Raw genomic sequence first — 16,376 nt, forward strand, 5'->3', positions numbered from 1 at the left:
TTTACATTATATCGGTATGGCAGAATTTTCTCATCAATTCCATTGTCAGAAAATAATAAGCTGCTACATACCTCTTGCAGATTAATCTGCCCGCTGTCCCCTGATCTGAAGTTTACCTCTCCTCAGATGGCCGAGAAACAGCAATATGATCTTAACTACTCCGGCTAAAATCATAGAAAAAACTCAGGTAGATTCTTCTTCAAATTCTACCAGAGAAGGAATAACACACTCCGGTGCTATTATAAAATAACAAACTTTTGATTGAAGGTATAAAACTAAGTATAATCACCACAGTCCTCTCACACATCCTATCTATTCGTTGGGTGCAAGAGAATGACTGGAGGTGACGTAGAGGGGAGGAGCTATATAGCAGCTCTGCTGGGTGAATCCTCTTGCACTTCCTGTTGGGGAGGAGTTAATATCCCAGAAGTAATGATGACCCGTGGACTGACCACACTTAACAGGAGAAATCTTCCTTTTTTACATAGAGATGCTCAGGTGATATTTTGCTGTCAGCTTTTTACAGTTATACTGCATTAGTTTCAAGTGATTTAGCATATGAGTATTATGTCCCTTTAAAGTGAAGGTCAATTTTCATTTGAAAGTGCCCGGTTTTAAAAAAAAAAAAAAAACTATTAAAAACAAGGACACTTTCATTCATGAAAATTGACATTTCAGACATTTTTTTAAAATATACTTACCTTTTCTTCTTGAAGCTGCTCCAGTGCTTCACCAGCCCGTCACAAGCCTCTTCATAAGTCAGCAATGACGATTCCGGCATCCTCCAATCACGGCTCCTCCTCCCGGGGTAATCATTGCCTGAGGCAATGCCGTGATTGGAAGAAGCCGGTTTCGTCATTGCTGGGTAAGTAAACCAGGAAGAAGCAGGCGGGGCATCGTTTCAGAACGGCCATCAGGCATTTCAGAAGAACTATGTCAATTTTCCTGAATGACAGTGCCCTTGTTTTTAATAGTTTTTTTTAACCCCTTAAGGACCAGCGACGTACCCTGTATGTCACTGGCCTTTTTTTGGGACTTCATTGTTTTATAGCGCGGTCTTGCCACCAGCGTTGAGACTGCTCTATTCCACAAAGCCTGCTGGAGGGAGGGCATAATAGCGTGTTCTTGCTAGACTTGTGCTATTATGTCCTAAAAAAAAACCTTAACGACCAGTGACATACAGTGTACATTGTGGTCTTTAAGGGGTTAAAAACCGGGCACTTTCACATGAAAATTGACCTTCACTTTAACCTTAACCAGTCCACCACCAGCAGTAATGCTTGAAATCCAAAATGGTACTACATAATCAGATTTTTTTTTATCCAAAAACCTAACCAATCAGTAAATAATGCAAATTTTGTAATTATATATCATTTATGTTATTCTCAGAATTGAAATATATAATTAATATTTAGTAAATAACAATCCTATAATATAAAAGGCCAAGTGTGTTTGTCCGAAGCTGTCATGCGCAGTAGAGACAGCGTGAGGACAAACACACCTGGCCTTAGAGTCTACCTGTGTCCTGATCTGCTGTCTGTGGCGTGACAACAGTGGGCGTTTCCGGGAGTGGTGTGGGTGGGGCCAGGGGCATTCGCTCACAAGAGAGACAGATCAAAAGAGAGGGGGGAGAGAGAGAGAAAGAGAAGGGAGAGAGAGGAGCAAAAGAGAAGGGAGAGAGAGGAGCAAAAGAGAAGGGAGAGAGAGGAGCAAAAGAGAAGGGGGAGAGAGAAAAAAAGAGAGGGGGAGAGAGAGAAAAAAAAGAGGGGGCAGAGAGAAAAAAAAAGAGGGGGGAGAGAGCAAAAGAGAGGGGGGAGAGAGAAAGCAAAAGAGAGGGGGGGAGAAAGCAAAAGAGAAAGGAAGAGAGAAAGCAAAAGAGAGGGGGAGAGAGAAAGCAAAAGAGAGGGGGGGAGAGAAAGCAAAAGAGAGGGGGGGAGAGAAAGCAAAAGAGAAGGGGGGAGAGAAAGCAAAAGAGAGGGTCGGGAGAGAGAGCAAGGGGTGGGACCGCTGTACTGCAAAAAATGGCCCTTGTGAACGGGCTTTAGGATTAGTATTATATATTATGTTATTACATATTATATTACTAAATTATTTACTAGTACTACAAATTAGAAATCATCAGAAAGTCTTCCTGGGCCCTCCTGTTACAAGCTCTACATCTGAAAGTTTGTACTTAATTTGTCACTTACTATGACTAACTAACCCATTGTGATATTGTCAGCTCAAAATTGATTCACATTTCCCTCCTGTGTGAAACTGCGCATGCACTTTGTGCACTGACTGCAGTCTGGCTGTAGGGATGGCCAATGCCATAACCAGGGCAGGTTCTACTTTCAAATTCCAATGTTTAGTATTGTATTTTCTGTTTTATTTTTGAAAAATGTACTCTTACTGTACTATGCTGCAGTGCTGCTGCTATTTAGTTGATGCATGGATGTTAAAAACAGGTTGCAGGATTGACCTTCTCAATGCCACATCCCTTACGTTTTCCTGGACAGTCACTCAGCTAAATGACTAACACATGAATCACTGTGCATTGTATTACCTTTACTGTACTTAGAAACACAAATCATGCTGCTGGACAGTCAGCACTTTTAAGGTTTCTCCATGCATACACTGCTTTATATTCTACTCATACCACATCTAGACTGACTTTCCAAGAAAACATGGACAATGTAAGAACTTACTGGACACTGCCAGCTAATTTCATTCCAATTAGCTGTGTGGTTGAATTCACTTGTTTTTTTATGTACTCTAACTATAACTGTTCTTAGTATTCTGTTCTGTACTACAGCTGTAAATTAATGTAATATGACAGGCTGTAGGATAGACCCTGTGCATTGTACTACCTTTACTGCACTTAGAAACACAAATCATGCTGCTGGACAGTCAGTACTGTTTAGGTTTCTCCATGAACGCTGCTTCATATGTCACTCATACCACAGCTAGACTGACTGCCCGCCCAAGAAAACATGGACAATGTTGTAAGAACTGGCCAGATAATTTCATTTTAATTAGCTTTCTATGCGTTGAGTTCACTTGTTTGTATTATGTACTCTAACTATAACTGTTCTTAGTGTTCTGTTATGTACTACAGAATAGCTGTGTGATGTAATATGACAGGCTGCAGGATTGACCTCGTCAATGCCACATCCCTCATGTTTACCTGGACAGTCACTCATCTAAATGAATAACAAATGCAGCAGTGTGTGCATTGTACTACCTTTACTGCACTTATACACAAATCATATTGCTGGACAGTCAGCACTTTTCAGGTTTCTCCATGCTTACACTGCTTCATATGTTAAATCGTACCACAGCTAGACTGACTGCCCAAAAAAAACATGACAATGTTGTATCAGAAGACCTAAGAACTGGCTAGTGTCTACTATGTAACCACAGCAGAGGCAGCTAATTTTGTTTTAACTATTTTGTGGTTTGTATTTTTATGCTCCCAGTGTATTGGACATTGAAAAATATGTACATTAAGATTCTGTAGTGTTAAATGTTTTAACCTTTTACCTTCGTTATATTCCGTTCAAACAGTGCTGGGCTTTTGCGCCATTAGGACGAAATACGTCATAGCCGTTGGATGTCCTGAAGCCAACTGGGCTACCTGGATTTGATCACGGTCTGGAGGGCGTTCCTAGCGTCATAGAGACGCCCCCCAGACCTGATCCCATAATTGAAATCGGAATTTTAATTTGTCTACATCGGAACGTTGTTCCGATGTAGACATTATCACCCTGTCATGAAAGGGATAAAAAATTAAGTAATTTATAAGAAAATCCAAAAAAATCGTGATTTTTATTTTTGCCCATATCGCTCAGCCCTTACATATATATACAGGTAGCCCTCGTTTTACAAAGGTTCCATTTACACTGTTTCAGAATAACAACCTTTTTTTCCAGTCATGTGACTGCTATTGAAAAGCATTGAGAAGCAGTGCATTTATTAAAATAGCCAGTAGGTGGAGCTGTCCGCTTGTGTTGCAGCAAAGCCAAGCAAGCTGAAATTAATCATTTTAACCAGACCTGAGCTATCGAGCAGATTTCAAAGGAACAAGATCTTCCCGTCTATAAATCAGTCCAGATTGGAATGCATAGAAAGAACTGTTTGCAGAAAAGTGCAAGTGAAGTCTGTGTTGTTTGATTATTTTATTAGGTTTATAATGCTGTTTAGCAAATGTTTTTGTTCATTTAACTTAGTTTAATTATATTTTCTGTGTTGTGCGATTATTTTATTAGGTTTATAATGCTGTTTAGCATTTAAAGTCTTAATTTCAAAGCTTTAAAAATAATCTATTAGGTGTTACTTATGACAATTTTGAGAGGGGCCTGGAACCTATCTCCCTCACTTCCCATTGACTTACATTATAAACTGGGTTTCAATTTACAACGGTTTCGATTTACAATCATTCCTTCTGGAACCTAACCACGGCGTAAACTGAGGGCTACCTGTATTGGTGTCAGTGGGGGAAGAAAATATACACTTTCAAGGAGATGTGCAATGGCACTCTGACAGGCCTGTCTGGTATTGCTTATGTGTGGAGCGGCAGGCCTGTCAGAGCATGCAGTGGGGCATGTCAGGTTGGGAACCAGGGTATATAGAGAATCTGCTGCCCACCCCCACCCCACCCCCCACCCCCAAAAAAAAAAAAAAAAAAAAAACACCCAACAACATTCACTCACTGAAATGACATTTAAATGTAGGTAACCAAAAAAAAAAACTCAAAATTGGGGTGAAGAAAAGAGTTATAACCCACTTACACATTTATTTTTGCATGGAAAAAAAGTATGTGTCACTTGCATACACAAGAGAAACATAAGTGTCTTGCTTTTACTAGTTATTTGTCCTTTTGTAGTTTATTTCCTTTAACAACGAAGTAATCCCACTCCCAGCACATACAGCCCTAAGAATCTAGTCACTTCTTTTCCCCCTTTTTTTTTTCTTTCCACAAAAATGGAGCAGTAAAACTGTTTCCTTTGAAAGTTTTAGAGATACGAGAGCAAGTGGGGAAAAAAAATATATATTATATACATACGGTCACCTTTGTAGAGGGAGCAGCTGCAAATAAGTGGCCACGACCTTTAAAGGTACAAATATCAATTTATGTAATTTTCTTTTCAATCATATGTGCAACGTGCAATCACGTTAGTGACGACTGTAGGTGTACTGAAGAATACGTTTACTGTTTTTTTTTTCCCACATATAAATCAGTTTATTCTAATTTAAAGTTATATAACCGTATATTTACGACCTTGCAGAAACGTCTACGACAAGCCAGTCAGACTTGAATAGTAGGGGTGTCTGACCAATGAAATATTACCAATAGTCCCGCCTTGGATATACATTATCCCTTGATTGGTTTATCATTGACCACGCCTCTTCACGCCATTAACCTCATTGTCCGGGTGACATTAGACAAAAGATGGCGGCATTACGGTACCGGCGATTTTTGAAACTATGTGAGGAATGGCCCGTAGAAGAGACCAGGCGTGGCAGGGATTTGGGTGCCTTTTTACGCCAGCGAGTGGCGCAGGCCTTCAGAGAAGGCGAGAGTACCCAGGTCAGCTTTTGATTGGTGCATGGGTTTCGCGGGAAATTACTTTTACACTGTGATTGGGAGTGAGGAGTTGACAGTTGATTTGATTGGGTGGGATACGATAATCATGTTGGTTGGTAGTGAGAAGAAATAATGGGTGGGATTTACTTTTGGGTTAGGTCGTCTTATTAGCTGTGGTATGGGACAGTGGGGAATATATTTACGTTTTCGTTTGTAGTATTAAAAAACACAAACTTCATATCTTGAATTGTGTGTGTGTATATATATGTGTATGTATATGTATATATATATATATATATATATATATATATATATATATATATATATATGTATATATATATATATATATATATATATATATATGTGTGTGTGTGTGTTTATACATGGTATATATGTTTTAATAAAATAGTTGTCGTGTGTCATGATGTTTAATTTAATGATTATCTAATTTATATACTGTATTTATATTCTCATAAATTACAATACTGTGTTATTTTTGTTTAGGATAACATCTGATATTGTGGTCCTGTCACAGACATACAAATACTGCAATTTCTTCACAATAAAACTATAATTTCCACTAAAAACAGAGACAGCAAATAAAGCAACCCAAATTGTCAGTCCTTAGTTTGCTGTTAGTAGGATATATTCACTAAATTCATTCTAATTTCAAAGTATCAGAGTATCTCTCTGTACCAGCCCTACTGGGAGCATGATTTCTTCAGCACATTCTTGTTTACATAGCTTTTCTACAACCAATTTGGGTTCCCAGCTCTACAGAATTTAACCGGACATTCCAGTATTTCAGTAGTCTGTCCATTAAAACCTATACAAAAATGCTAGGCATTTAAATGCCCATTTTTAAAAAGTCCCTAGGGTGCTAGCTACATTTTCAAGACCTCTTACACATCTATGTATTACAAATATGGCCCAGAAAGAAGCAACACGCATGTGTTACTGACAGTCTAGGATGGTAAAAAAAAGAATCACTCTTTAATGTGTTTCTGGCAGCCTTAGTGGGTGTTTAAATTCTGCAGTGCGCTTTGTGTATGTGTGACCACTGGTGCAAAATCACTGTTTTTTTTTTTTTTTACTGTACATGCTGCTGGCAGTCAAAAGTTAAATTACTGTTGGGTGTGTTACTGGCAGCCAGAGATGTATAATCATTCATTTGTCACTGCTCAGTTGTGAAAATTTAAATATATAGACTTGTGAAAAGCGGCTATTCTGTGACCTCTATTTTTGTGGAGGACAGAACCTCATAATCGGTACAAATGCTGCTATTTCAAATGACAAAATAAAGATTAAGTAGCTATTGGTATGCAATTAAAACAATTCCAGCAGTAAAAATTGATCACTGGGAACATGTTAAAGGGAAGAAAAAAAAAATCACAGTATACTGTCCCTTTAAAGGTACAGTCAACACCAGAATTTTTGTTGTTTAAAAAGAAAGATAATCCCTTTATTACCCTTTTCCCAGTTTTGCATAACCAACACTGTTATAGAAATACACATTTTACCTCTGTGATTACCTTGTATCTAAGCCTCTGCAGTCTGCCCCCTTATTTCTGTTCTTTTGACAGACATGCATTTTAGCCAATCAGTGCTGGCTCCAGGGTAACTTCACGTGCATGAGCTCAATGTTATCTATATGAAACACATGAACTAATGCCCTCTAGTGGTCAAAATGCATTCAGATTAGAGGCAGTCTTCAATGTCTAAGAAATTAGCATATGAACCTCCTAGAATTCGCTTTCAACTAAGAATACAAAAAGAACAAAGCAAAATTGGTGATAAAAGTAAATTGGAAAGTTGTTTAAAATTACATTCCCTATTTAAATCATGACAGTTTTTTTTTTTTTTTTGGACTTGACTGTCCCTTTAACTATGTTTAACCCCTTTGCGAGCATTAATACATAGTGTTGTAGCACCGCTAGTGATAAAATTATATACTGTAGCAAATTATACCATATAATTATATCACTATAAAGACTCTTGCTGCTTTGTGTATCACATTCCACTGTTTTTTTTTTTGTTTTTTTTTTAATGTATACGACATGGATATATTAAACTATAAATAATCAATATTATAAGATATGTGTTGGTCATAATACAAATATTTACAATTAAAATTAAACAAACATCAGTCCGTTAGTATCATTCCAGCATCTATCACTTTAGATATCCATAAGTATAAAAAAGAGCGTGTGTTACAGTATAAATGTCACCTTACTAATCTCAGTAATACAGATTACATCATCTTATAATAAACAGTGCTAATATTAATTAACATATAAAACTACTGCCAGAACAGGTTTGTCCGCTTGATAGGTCTATAACATGAATAGAAACAAACAGTTATAATGCCAACAATAAACCTCATTATTTATTGAATTTATTTGCAATAAAAGATCCCCAGTCTGCCCGCATATAACAGTTTACATTTATATTTAATAAAGTAGAATTCTTCTAATTTTATAAAGAAATTGCATTGATAGATCCATTGTGCTATTTCCTTTTTTTCTTTTTTTTTTAATTGAGAAATATCAAAACATTGAAATACAACTCACATATGGTAAATGATACCGTTGTCCACGTAGTGCTAACTCATTAAAACAACATGATCAAATTACATAATACGATAAAAAAAAATGCATCTACATTGTCTTGACTCCTTTAAAGTTTGAGTCTGCACTGTTGCTCTTGAGCTAATATAATAGGAGAACCTCAAATCAGTTTTTTTATTTAAGAATACAGGGTGTGTTGTAATTACCAATCTTGCACACAAAGTTTTCTTTGATCCATTGTGCTATTTGATTAGTTTTGTACCTCATGACCATAAAATATTTTACACTATTTCTTGCTATGTTAAACATTTATTTTTTTGTAGCATAGAAAATTTGTTATGGGTTCTATTAAATAGCCTCAAACAAGAGTCATGAGGTAATGGAGTTTCAAGTAACTTAGAGGTTTCTAGTTCTTTGTCTTTCCAAAGAATGGAAAGCATGGGACAGGATCACCATATATGAGACATGTTAGCCTGAGATCTCCTACAACGCCTACATGTGACGTCTTGAGAGTGGAATAGCTCTAGTCCAGTTGGAAGATAGTACCATCTTTGTAATATCTTCAGGTTCAGTTCCAGTAATTTACTGGAAATTGATAATTTAGCTATGCTAGTGAATGTGTTGGGCCTCTACTGGTGTAATGTCAATCTGTAATTCATTATTCCATCTCTCTATAAAGTAAGGGGTGTATCCTGTTACTTGTAGGATAGAGTGAGTCAAAGGCTATGTCTCAGGGGAGTGACAGAATTACATAAGAGTTCAAATGGAGTTAAAGGGACACTGAAGCCAATTTTTTTCTTTCGTGATTCAGATAGAGCATGCCATTTTAAGCAACTTTCTAATTTACTCCTATTATCAAATTTTCTTCATTCTCTTGGTTTGAAAATGCAAGAATGTAAAGTTTAGATGCCGGCCCTTTTTTGGTGAACAACCTGGGTTGTCCTTGTTTATTGGTGGATAAATTCATCCACCAATAAAAAAGTGCTATCCATAGTTTGAACCAAAAAAAAAGCTTAGATGCCTTCTTTTTTTAAATAAAGATAGCAAGAAAAAAAAAGAAAAAATTGATAATAGGAGTAAATTAGAAAGTTGCTTAAAATTGCATGCTCTATCCGAATCACAAAAGAAAACATTTGGGTTCAGTGTCCCTTTAAGTCATAAACAAGCTTATTTTATGGAAATGTCTGTTTAAATTAGAATGGCATTGATAGAATATGAACCATTGGTCAAACACAACCTTTCCCCACTAGCTCCTGTTATGTATACATTCTGTCTGCAATCCCTGAATGTTTGGCCATTAATACCCTATGGGTTAGTCTAATTTGATACCCTATGTAGCCTCTACCCAGGGTTGTTTTTTTCTACATTATCTACAAGTGGTGGGGGGGGGGAGGAGAGAACCTGCAAGATAAATGAGGGAAGTTTGTTCTTTTACAACTTTTTCTATCCACTGATCATGTAAGGGATCATCTAACAGTGAGATCTTCATATATAGTCAGTAGAGGGCTTACCAGGCCAGTGGATAGTAGAACTAAGCATAGAATAAATGGACCAAAGTCTAGGGTGAATAGTGGCATCTCTAGCTAAAGATATGTTAGTAACATGCATCATAATGTAATCAAGACTAATATAATGAGAATATCGGACATGTGGAAAGGAATAAAAAGTATAGTACCTATCTTCTGGCTATAAAATGTGCTAGACATCATGAACCTTAATGCATTTTAAATTACTTCTTACTCTGTTTATTACAGTATGAGATGTGGAGGATTTCTTATTGAAGTTATCTAATAGTGGGTTTCGAGTTAAATTGAAATCCCCACAAATAATCAAGCATTCTTTCAATTTGTTTGTTAAATCTTTAAAGAAGCTATCTTAATTCACATTAGGAGAATATAACCAGCGCCACAGTGGTGTTTTTCTATTAAAATTAAAAATATTTCAGATATATCCTCGATTTTATTGTACTTTTGAAACAATATGCCCAATCCTCTCTCTCATCTTAACTTTTTTAGAGGTGTAATAGGAATTCCCAAATTTATAGTGAAACGTCTTAGGTTCTCTGCCATGTAGGAAGTGTATGTTTCCTGTAGGAAAACATCACATTTTGTTTCTTAAAATCCCTCAAAGTAACATTCCTTTTATTTGGTCTGTTCAAACCTATAGAATTAACAGATATTAGGAACTGCCATTTGAGTTGTAAATTCTACAAGAGTTCGCTTTAAGAGAGTGAATAGCACATCTAAGATTAGTAATATTTCTGGTAATTTGATTGACCATATAGAACAAACAAAACAAGTGACTGAATTCCTGGAGGAATCATACAAAAATAATATGACTTTAACAAACACGTACTATGGAAACTTCAGTATAAACATAAACATCTAGCAGTAAACAATGCTTTTTTTACCTTTTTAAATGAAAAATAATCTTAAATGGATATTTAAATGTACAATTTGTAGTATCTGTATTAATCTGTCATTTGTATTTGTAGTGTTAATCTGAAATAAAGTCTCCAATATGCATTTTTTTATTTTTTTTTTACAATAAGATCTTTCATGTATTTAGTATATCAAAACAAGTAGTTGGGTTTTTAAAAATGATAAAGTATGTTTTAAATGGGACAAGTCATTTGCTTTGTTTATTGCATTTAAAGAGATAAAAAAAAAAAAATGTATTTATTTATTTTATTTTTTTATTGAGGTTATGAGTGATAACAAAAACAAAATTTATGCTTACCTGATAAATTTATTTCTCTTGTAAGGTGTATCCAGTCCACGTATTCATCCATTACTTGTGGGATATTCTCCTTCCCAACAGGAAGCTGCAAGAGGATCACCCACAGCAGAGCTGTCTATATAGCTCCTCCCCTAGCTGCCACTCCCAGTCATTCGATCGAAGACAAGCAAGAGAAAGGAGAAACTATAGGGTGCAGTGGTGACTGTAGTTTAAAAATAAAAAAACACCTGCCTTAAAATGACAGGGCGGGCCGTGGACTGGATACACCACAAGAGAAATAAATTTTTCAGGTAAGCATAAATGTTGTTTTCTCTTGTAAGGTGTATCCAGTCCACGGATTCATCCATTACTTGTGGGATACCAATACCAAAGCTATAGGACACGGATGAAGGGAGGGACAAGGCAGGCGCTTAAACGGAGGGCACCACTGCCTGTAAGACCTTTCTCCCAAAAACAGCCTCCGAAGAAGCAAATGTATCAAATTTGGAAAAGGTATGAAGCGAAGACCAAGTCGCCGCCTTACAAATCTGTTCAACAGAAGCCTCATTTTTAAAAGCCCATGTGGAAGCTACTGCTCTAGTAGAATGAGCTGTAATTCTCTCAGGAGGCTGCTGGCCAGCAGTCTCGTAAGCAAAGCGGATTATGCTTCTTAACCAAAAAGAAAGAGAAGTTGCCGAAGCCTTTTGGCCTCTCCTCTGTCCAGAGTAAACCACAAACAAAGCAGATGTTTGCCGAAAATCTTTAGTGGCTTGTAAATAGAATTTTAAAGCACGGACCACATCAAGATTGTGTAATAGACGTTCCTTCTTTGAAGAAGGATTAGGACATAGTGAAGGAACAACAATCTCCTGATTGATATTCTTATTAGATACCACCTTAGGAAGAAACCCAGGTTTGGTACGCAACACTACCTTATCAGCATGGAAAATGAGATAAGGAGAATCACATTGTAAAGCCGATAACTCCGAAACTCGCCGAGCCGAGGAGATAGCTACCAAAAACAGAAATTTCCAAGACAACAGCTTGATATCTATGGAATGCAAAGGTTCAAACGGAACCCCTTGAAGAACTTTAAGAACTAAATTTAGACTCCATGGCGGAGCCACAGGTTTAAACACAGGCTTGATTCAAACTAAAGCCTGACAAAACGCCTGAACGTCTGGAGTATTAGCCAGACGCTTGTGCAAAAGAATAGACAGAGCAGAAATCTGTCCCTTTAAGGAACTAGCTGACAATCCCTTCTCCAATCCTTCTTGGAGAAAAGATAATATTCTAGGAATCCTGACCTTACTCCATGAGTAACCCTTGGATTCACACCAATGAAGATATTTACACCATATCTTATGATAGATTTTCCTGGTAACCGGCTTTCGAGCCTGAATTAAGGTATCAATGACCGATTCAGAGAAACCACGCTTTGATAAAATCAAGCGTTCAATCTCCAAGCAGTCTGACACAGAGAAATTAGGTTTGGATGGTTGAAAGGACCCTGAAGTAGAAGGTCCTGCCTCAGCGGCAGGGTCCATGGTGGACAGGATGACATGTCCACCAGGTCTGCATACCAAGTCCTGCTTGGCCACACAGGTGCTATCAAAATCACAGAAGCTCTCTCCTGCCTGATCTTGGCAATCAGATGAGGGAGCAGAGGAAACGGTGGAAACACATAAGCCAGGTTGAAGGATCAAGGCGCTGCTAGAGCATCTATCAGCGTTGCCTTGGGGTCCCTGGACCTGGTCCCGTAACAAGGAAAGCTTGGCGTTCTGGCGAGACGCCATGAGATCCAGTTCTGGTTTGCCCCAAAGTTGAATCAACTGAGCAAATATCTCCGGATGGAGTTCCCACTCCCCCGGATGAAAAGTCTGCCGACTTAGAAAATCCACCTCCCAGTTCTCGACACCTGGGATATCTATAGCTGATAGATGGCAAGAGTGAACCTCTGCCCATAGAATTATCTTTGAAACCACCAACATTGCTAGGGAACTGCTTGTTCCCCCCTGATGGTTGATGTAGGCTACAGTCGTGATATTGTCCGACTGAAATCTGATGAACCTGACCCCAGCTAGCTGAGGCCATGCCTGAAGAGCATTGAAAATCGCTCTTAGTTCCAGAATGTTTATCGGAAGGAGTGCCTCCTCCTGAGTCCACGAGCCCTGAGCCTTCAGGGAGTTCCAGACTGCACCCCAGCCCAGAAGGCTGGCATCTGTCGTTACTATAGTCCAATCTGGCCTGCGGAAGCTCATCCCCTTGGACAGATGGACCTGACATAGCAACCAGAGAAAAGAATCCCTGGTTTCTAGATCCAGATTTAGTAGAGGGGACAAATCATCTGTGTAATCCCCATTCCACTGACTGAGCATGCAAAGTTGCAGCGGTCTGAGATGTAGGCGGGCAAACGGTACTATGTCCATTGCCGCTACCATTAAACCGATTACTTCCATACACTGAGCCACTGAAGGACGAGAAGTGGAATAAAGAACACGGCAAGAGTCTAGAAGTTTTGACAATCTGGCCTCCGTTAGGTAAATCTTCATTTCTACCGAATCTATTAGAGTCCCTAGGAATGAAACTCTTGTTAGAGGTGATAGAGAACTCTTTGCTTCATTCACCTTCCACCCATGGGACCTCAGAAATGCCAGAACAATGTCCGTATGGGACCTTACGGACCTGTATCAGAATGTCGTCTAAGTAAGGGGATACTGCTATACCCCGCGGCCTTAGGACCGCTAGGAGGGACCCTAGAACCTTCGTGAAGATTCTTGGTGCCGTGGCCAACCCGAAGGGAAGAGCCACAAACTGGTAGTGCCTGCTCAGAAAGGCAAATCTGACAAAACAATGATGATCTTTGTGTATCGGGATGTGAAGATAAGCATCCTTTAAGTCTACGTTAGTCATATATTGACCCTCCTGGATCATAGGAAGGATGGTTCGAATAGTCTCCATCTTGAAGGATGGGACTCTGAGAAATTTGTTTAAGATCTTGAGATCTAAGATTGGTCTGAATGTTCCCTCTTTCTTGGGAACCACAAACAGATTTGAATAGAAGCCCTGCCTCTGTTCCTCCTTTGGAACTGGGTGGATCACTCCCATAACTAGGAGGTCTCGAACACAAAGTAAGAATGCCTCTCTCTTTATCTGGTTTATAGATAAATGTGAGAGATGAAATCTCCCTTTTGGGGGAGAGGTTTTGAATTCCAGAAGATAACCCTTGGACACAATTTCCAATGCCCAGGGATCCTGGACATCTCTTGCCCAAGCCTGGGCGAAGAGAGAGAGTCTGCCCCCTACTAGATCCGTTTCCGGATCGGGGGCTGCTCCTTCATGCTGTCTTAGAGGCAGCAGCAGGCTTTTTGACCTGTTTCCCCTTGTTCCAAGTCTGGTTAGGTCTCCAGACTGGCTTACACTGGGCAAAAGTTCCCTCTTGCTTTGTGTTAGAGGAAGTTGAAGCTGCGCCACTCTTGAAGTTTCGAAAAGGGCCGAAAACTAGACAGTTTGGTCCTTAATTTGTTGGACCTGTCTTGAGGAAGGGCGTGACCTTTTCCTCCAGTGATGTCAGAAATGATCTCCTTCAGTCCAGGCCCGAATAGGGTCTGTCCTTTGAAGGGAATATTGAGAAGTTTAGACTTTGAAGTCACGTCAGCTGACCAGGATTTAAGCCATAGCGCCCTACGCGCTTGAATAGCAAAACCTGAATTTTTAGCTGTTAACTTGGTTAAATGAAAAACGGCGTCAGAAACAAATGAATTGGCTAGCTTAAGGGCCCTAAGCTTGACAATAATATCTTCCAACGGGGTTTCAACCTGTAGAGCCTCCTCTAGAGACTCAAACCAGAAAGCCGCAGCAGCAGTGACTGGGGCAATGCATACAAGAGGCTGGAGAATAAAACCTTGTTGAATAAAAATTTTCTTAAGGTAACCCTCTAATTTTTTTGTCCATTGGATCTAGAAAAGCACAACTGTCCACGACAGGGATAGTGGTACGCTTAGCTAGAGTAGAAACTGCTCCCTCCACCTTAGGGACCGTCTGCCACAAGTCCTGTGTAGCGGCATCTATAGGAAACATCTTTTTAAAAAGAGGAGGGGGAGAGAACGGTACACCTCGTCTATCCCATTCCTTAGTAATAATTTCAGAAAACCTCTTAGGGATTGGAAAAACATCAGTGTAAGTAGGTACTGCATAGTATTTATCCAATCTACATAATTTCTCTGGAACTACAATAGCGTCACAGTCGTCCGCATATTGCTCAGGGAGGTCTTAGCAACTCTGGAGGTGCTCAAGCTTAAATTTAAATGTAGACATATCAGAATCAGGTTGAAGTATCTTCCCTGAATCAGAAAAATCACCCACAGATTGAAGCTCCCCTGCTTCAGCTTCAGTACATTGTGAGGGTGTATCAGACATAGCCACTAAAGCGTCAGAGAGCTCTGAATTTATTCTAGTCCCAGAGCTGTCTCGCTTTCCATGCAATCCTGGCAGTTTGGATAATATCTCTGTAAGGGTATGATTCATAACTGCCGCCATGTCTTGTAAGGTATACGCAATGGGCGCGCTAGATGTAATTGGCGTCCCCTGAGCGGGAGTTATAGGTTCTGACACGTGGGGAGAGTTAGACGGCATAACTTCCTCCTTGTCAATTTCTTCTGGTGATACATTTTTTAAAGCCAGAATATGGTCTTTGTAATCTATAGTAAAATTAGTGCATTTGGTACACATTCTAAGAGGGGGTTCCACAATGGCTTCTAAACATAATGAACAATGAGTTTCCTCTATGTCAGACATGTTTAAACAGACTAGTAATGAGACCAGCAAGCTTGGAAAACACTTTAATAACTGTGAAACAAGCAAAAAATAAAAACGGTACTGTGCCTTTAAGAGAAATAAACAATCACAGAAACTGAAAAACAGTGAAAAAAGCAGTAAAATTTACAAAATTTTTACAGTGTGTATAATAGACTGAAATAGCATTGCACCCACTTGCAAATGGATGATTAACCCCTTAGTTTCAAAACCGGATAAAAAAAACGATCTAACCGTTTTTAAACAGTCACAACAAACTGCCACAGCTCTACTGTGGCTCCTACCTGCCCATACAACGACTTTGGAAGGCACAAAAACCCTTTAGAGAGGTCCTATATGTTCAGGGGACTCCTTCAGGGAAGCTGGATGTCTCAAGCTGCAAAAACTACTGCGCAATTAAGGCGCGAAAATAGGCCCCTCCCAACATGTACTCACAGTGAGAGGGCCTTAAAAAACTATCCCTAGGCAAAATCTAGTCAGCCATGTGGAAAAACTGGGCCCCAGAATAAAGTTTTATCACCATTTGTAAAAAAACATTTATACACATCAAGCAAACGTTATATCTAGTAAGTAATGAGAGTAAATAACAAAAATATTACCCTTACAGCAAGCATGATACCAGTCGTTATTAAATCACTGTAATCAGGCTTACCTTAAATAAATCAGGCACTGTCAGCATTTTCTAGCTTATCATCTCTCTAGAAAATTTA

At 38.8% G+C, this 16,376-nt stretch overlaps 1 protein-coding gene across 1 annotated transcript in view; it reads left to right on the forward strand.

The window, feature by feature from the left end:
* Positions 1-5,367: 5,367 nt before the first annotated feature.
* Positions 5,368-16,376, forward strand: part of LOC128653512 (ubiquinol-cytochrome-c reductase complex assembly factor 2) — a 65,356-nt gene continuing 54,347 nt past the window's right edge. Inside the window, exon 1 of the mRNA XM_053706860.1 lies at positions 5,368-5,569. Within this exon, the coding sequence (XP_053562835.1) occupies positions 5,432-5,569 (138 nt within the window). The 5' untranslated portion in view covers positions 5,368-5,431. The remainder of the gene's footprint in view (positions 5,570-16,376) is intronic.

This window comes from Bombina bombina, chromosome 3 (genome assembly GCF_027579735.1).
Source record: "Bombina bombina isolate aBomBom1 chromosome 3, aBomBom1.pri, whole genome shotgun sequence".
In the NCBI taxonomy this organism is placed as follows: Eukaryota; Metazoa; Chordata; class Amphibia; order Anura; family Bombinatoridae; genus Bombina; species Bombina bombina.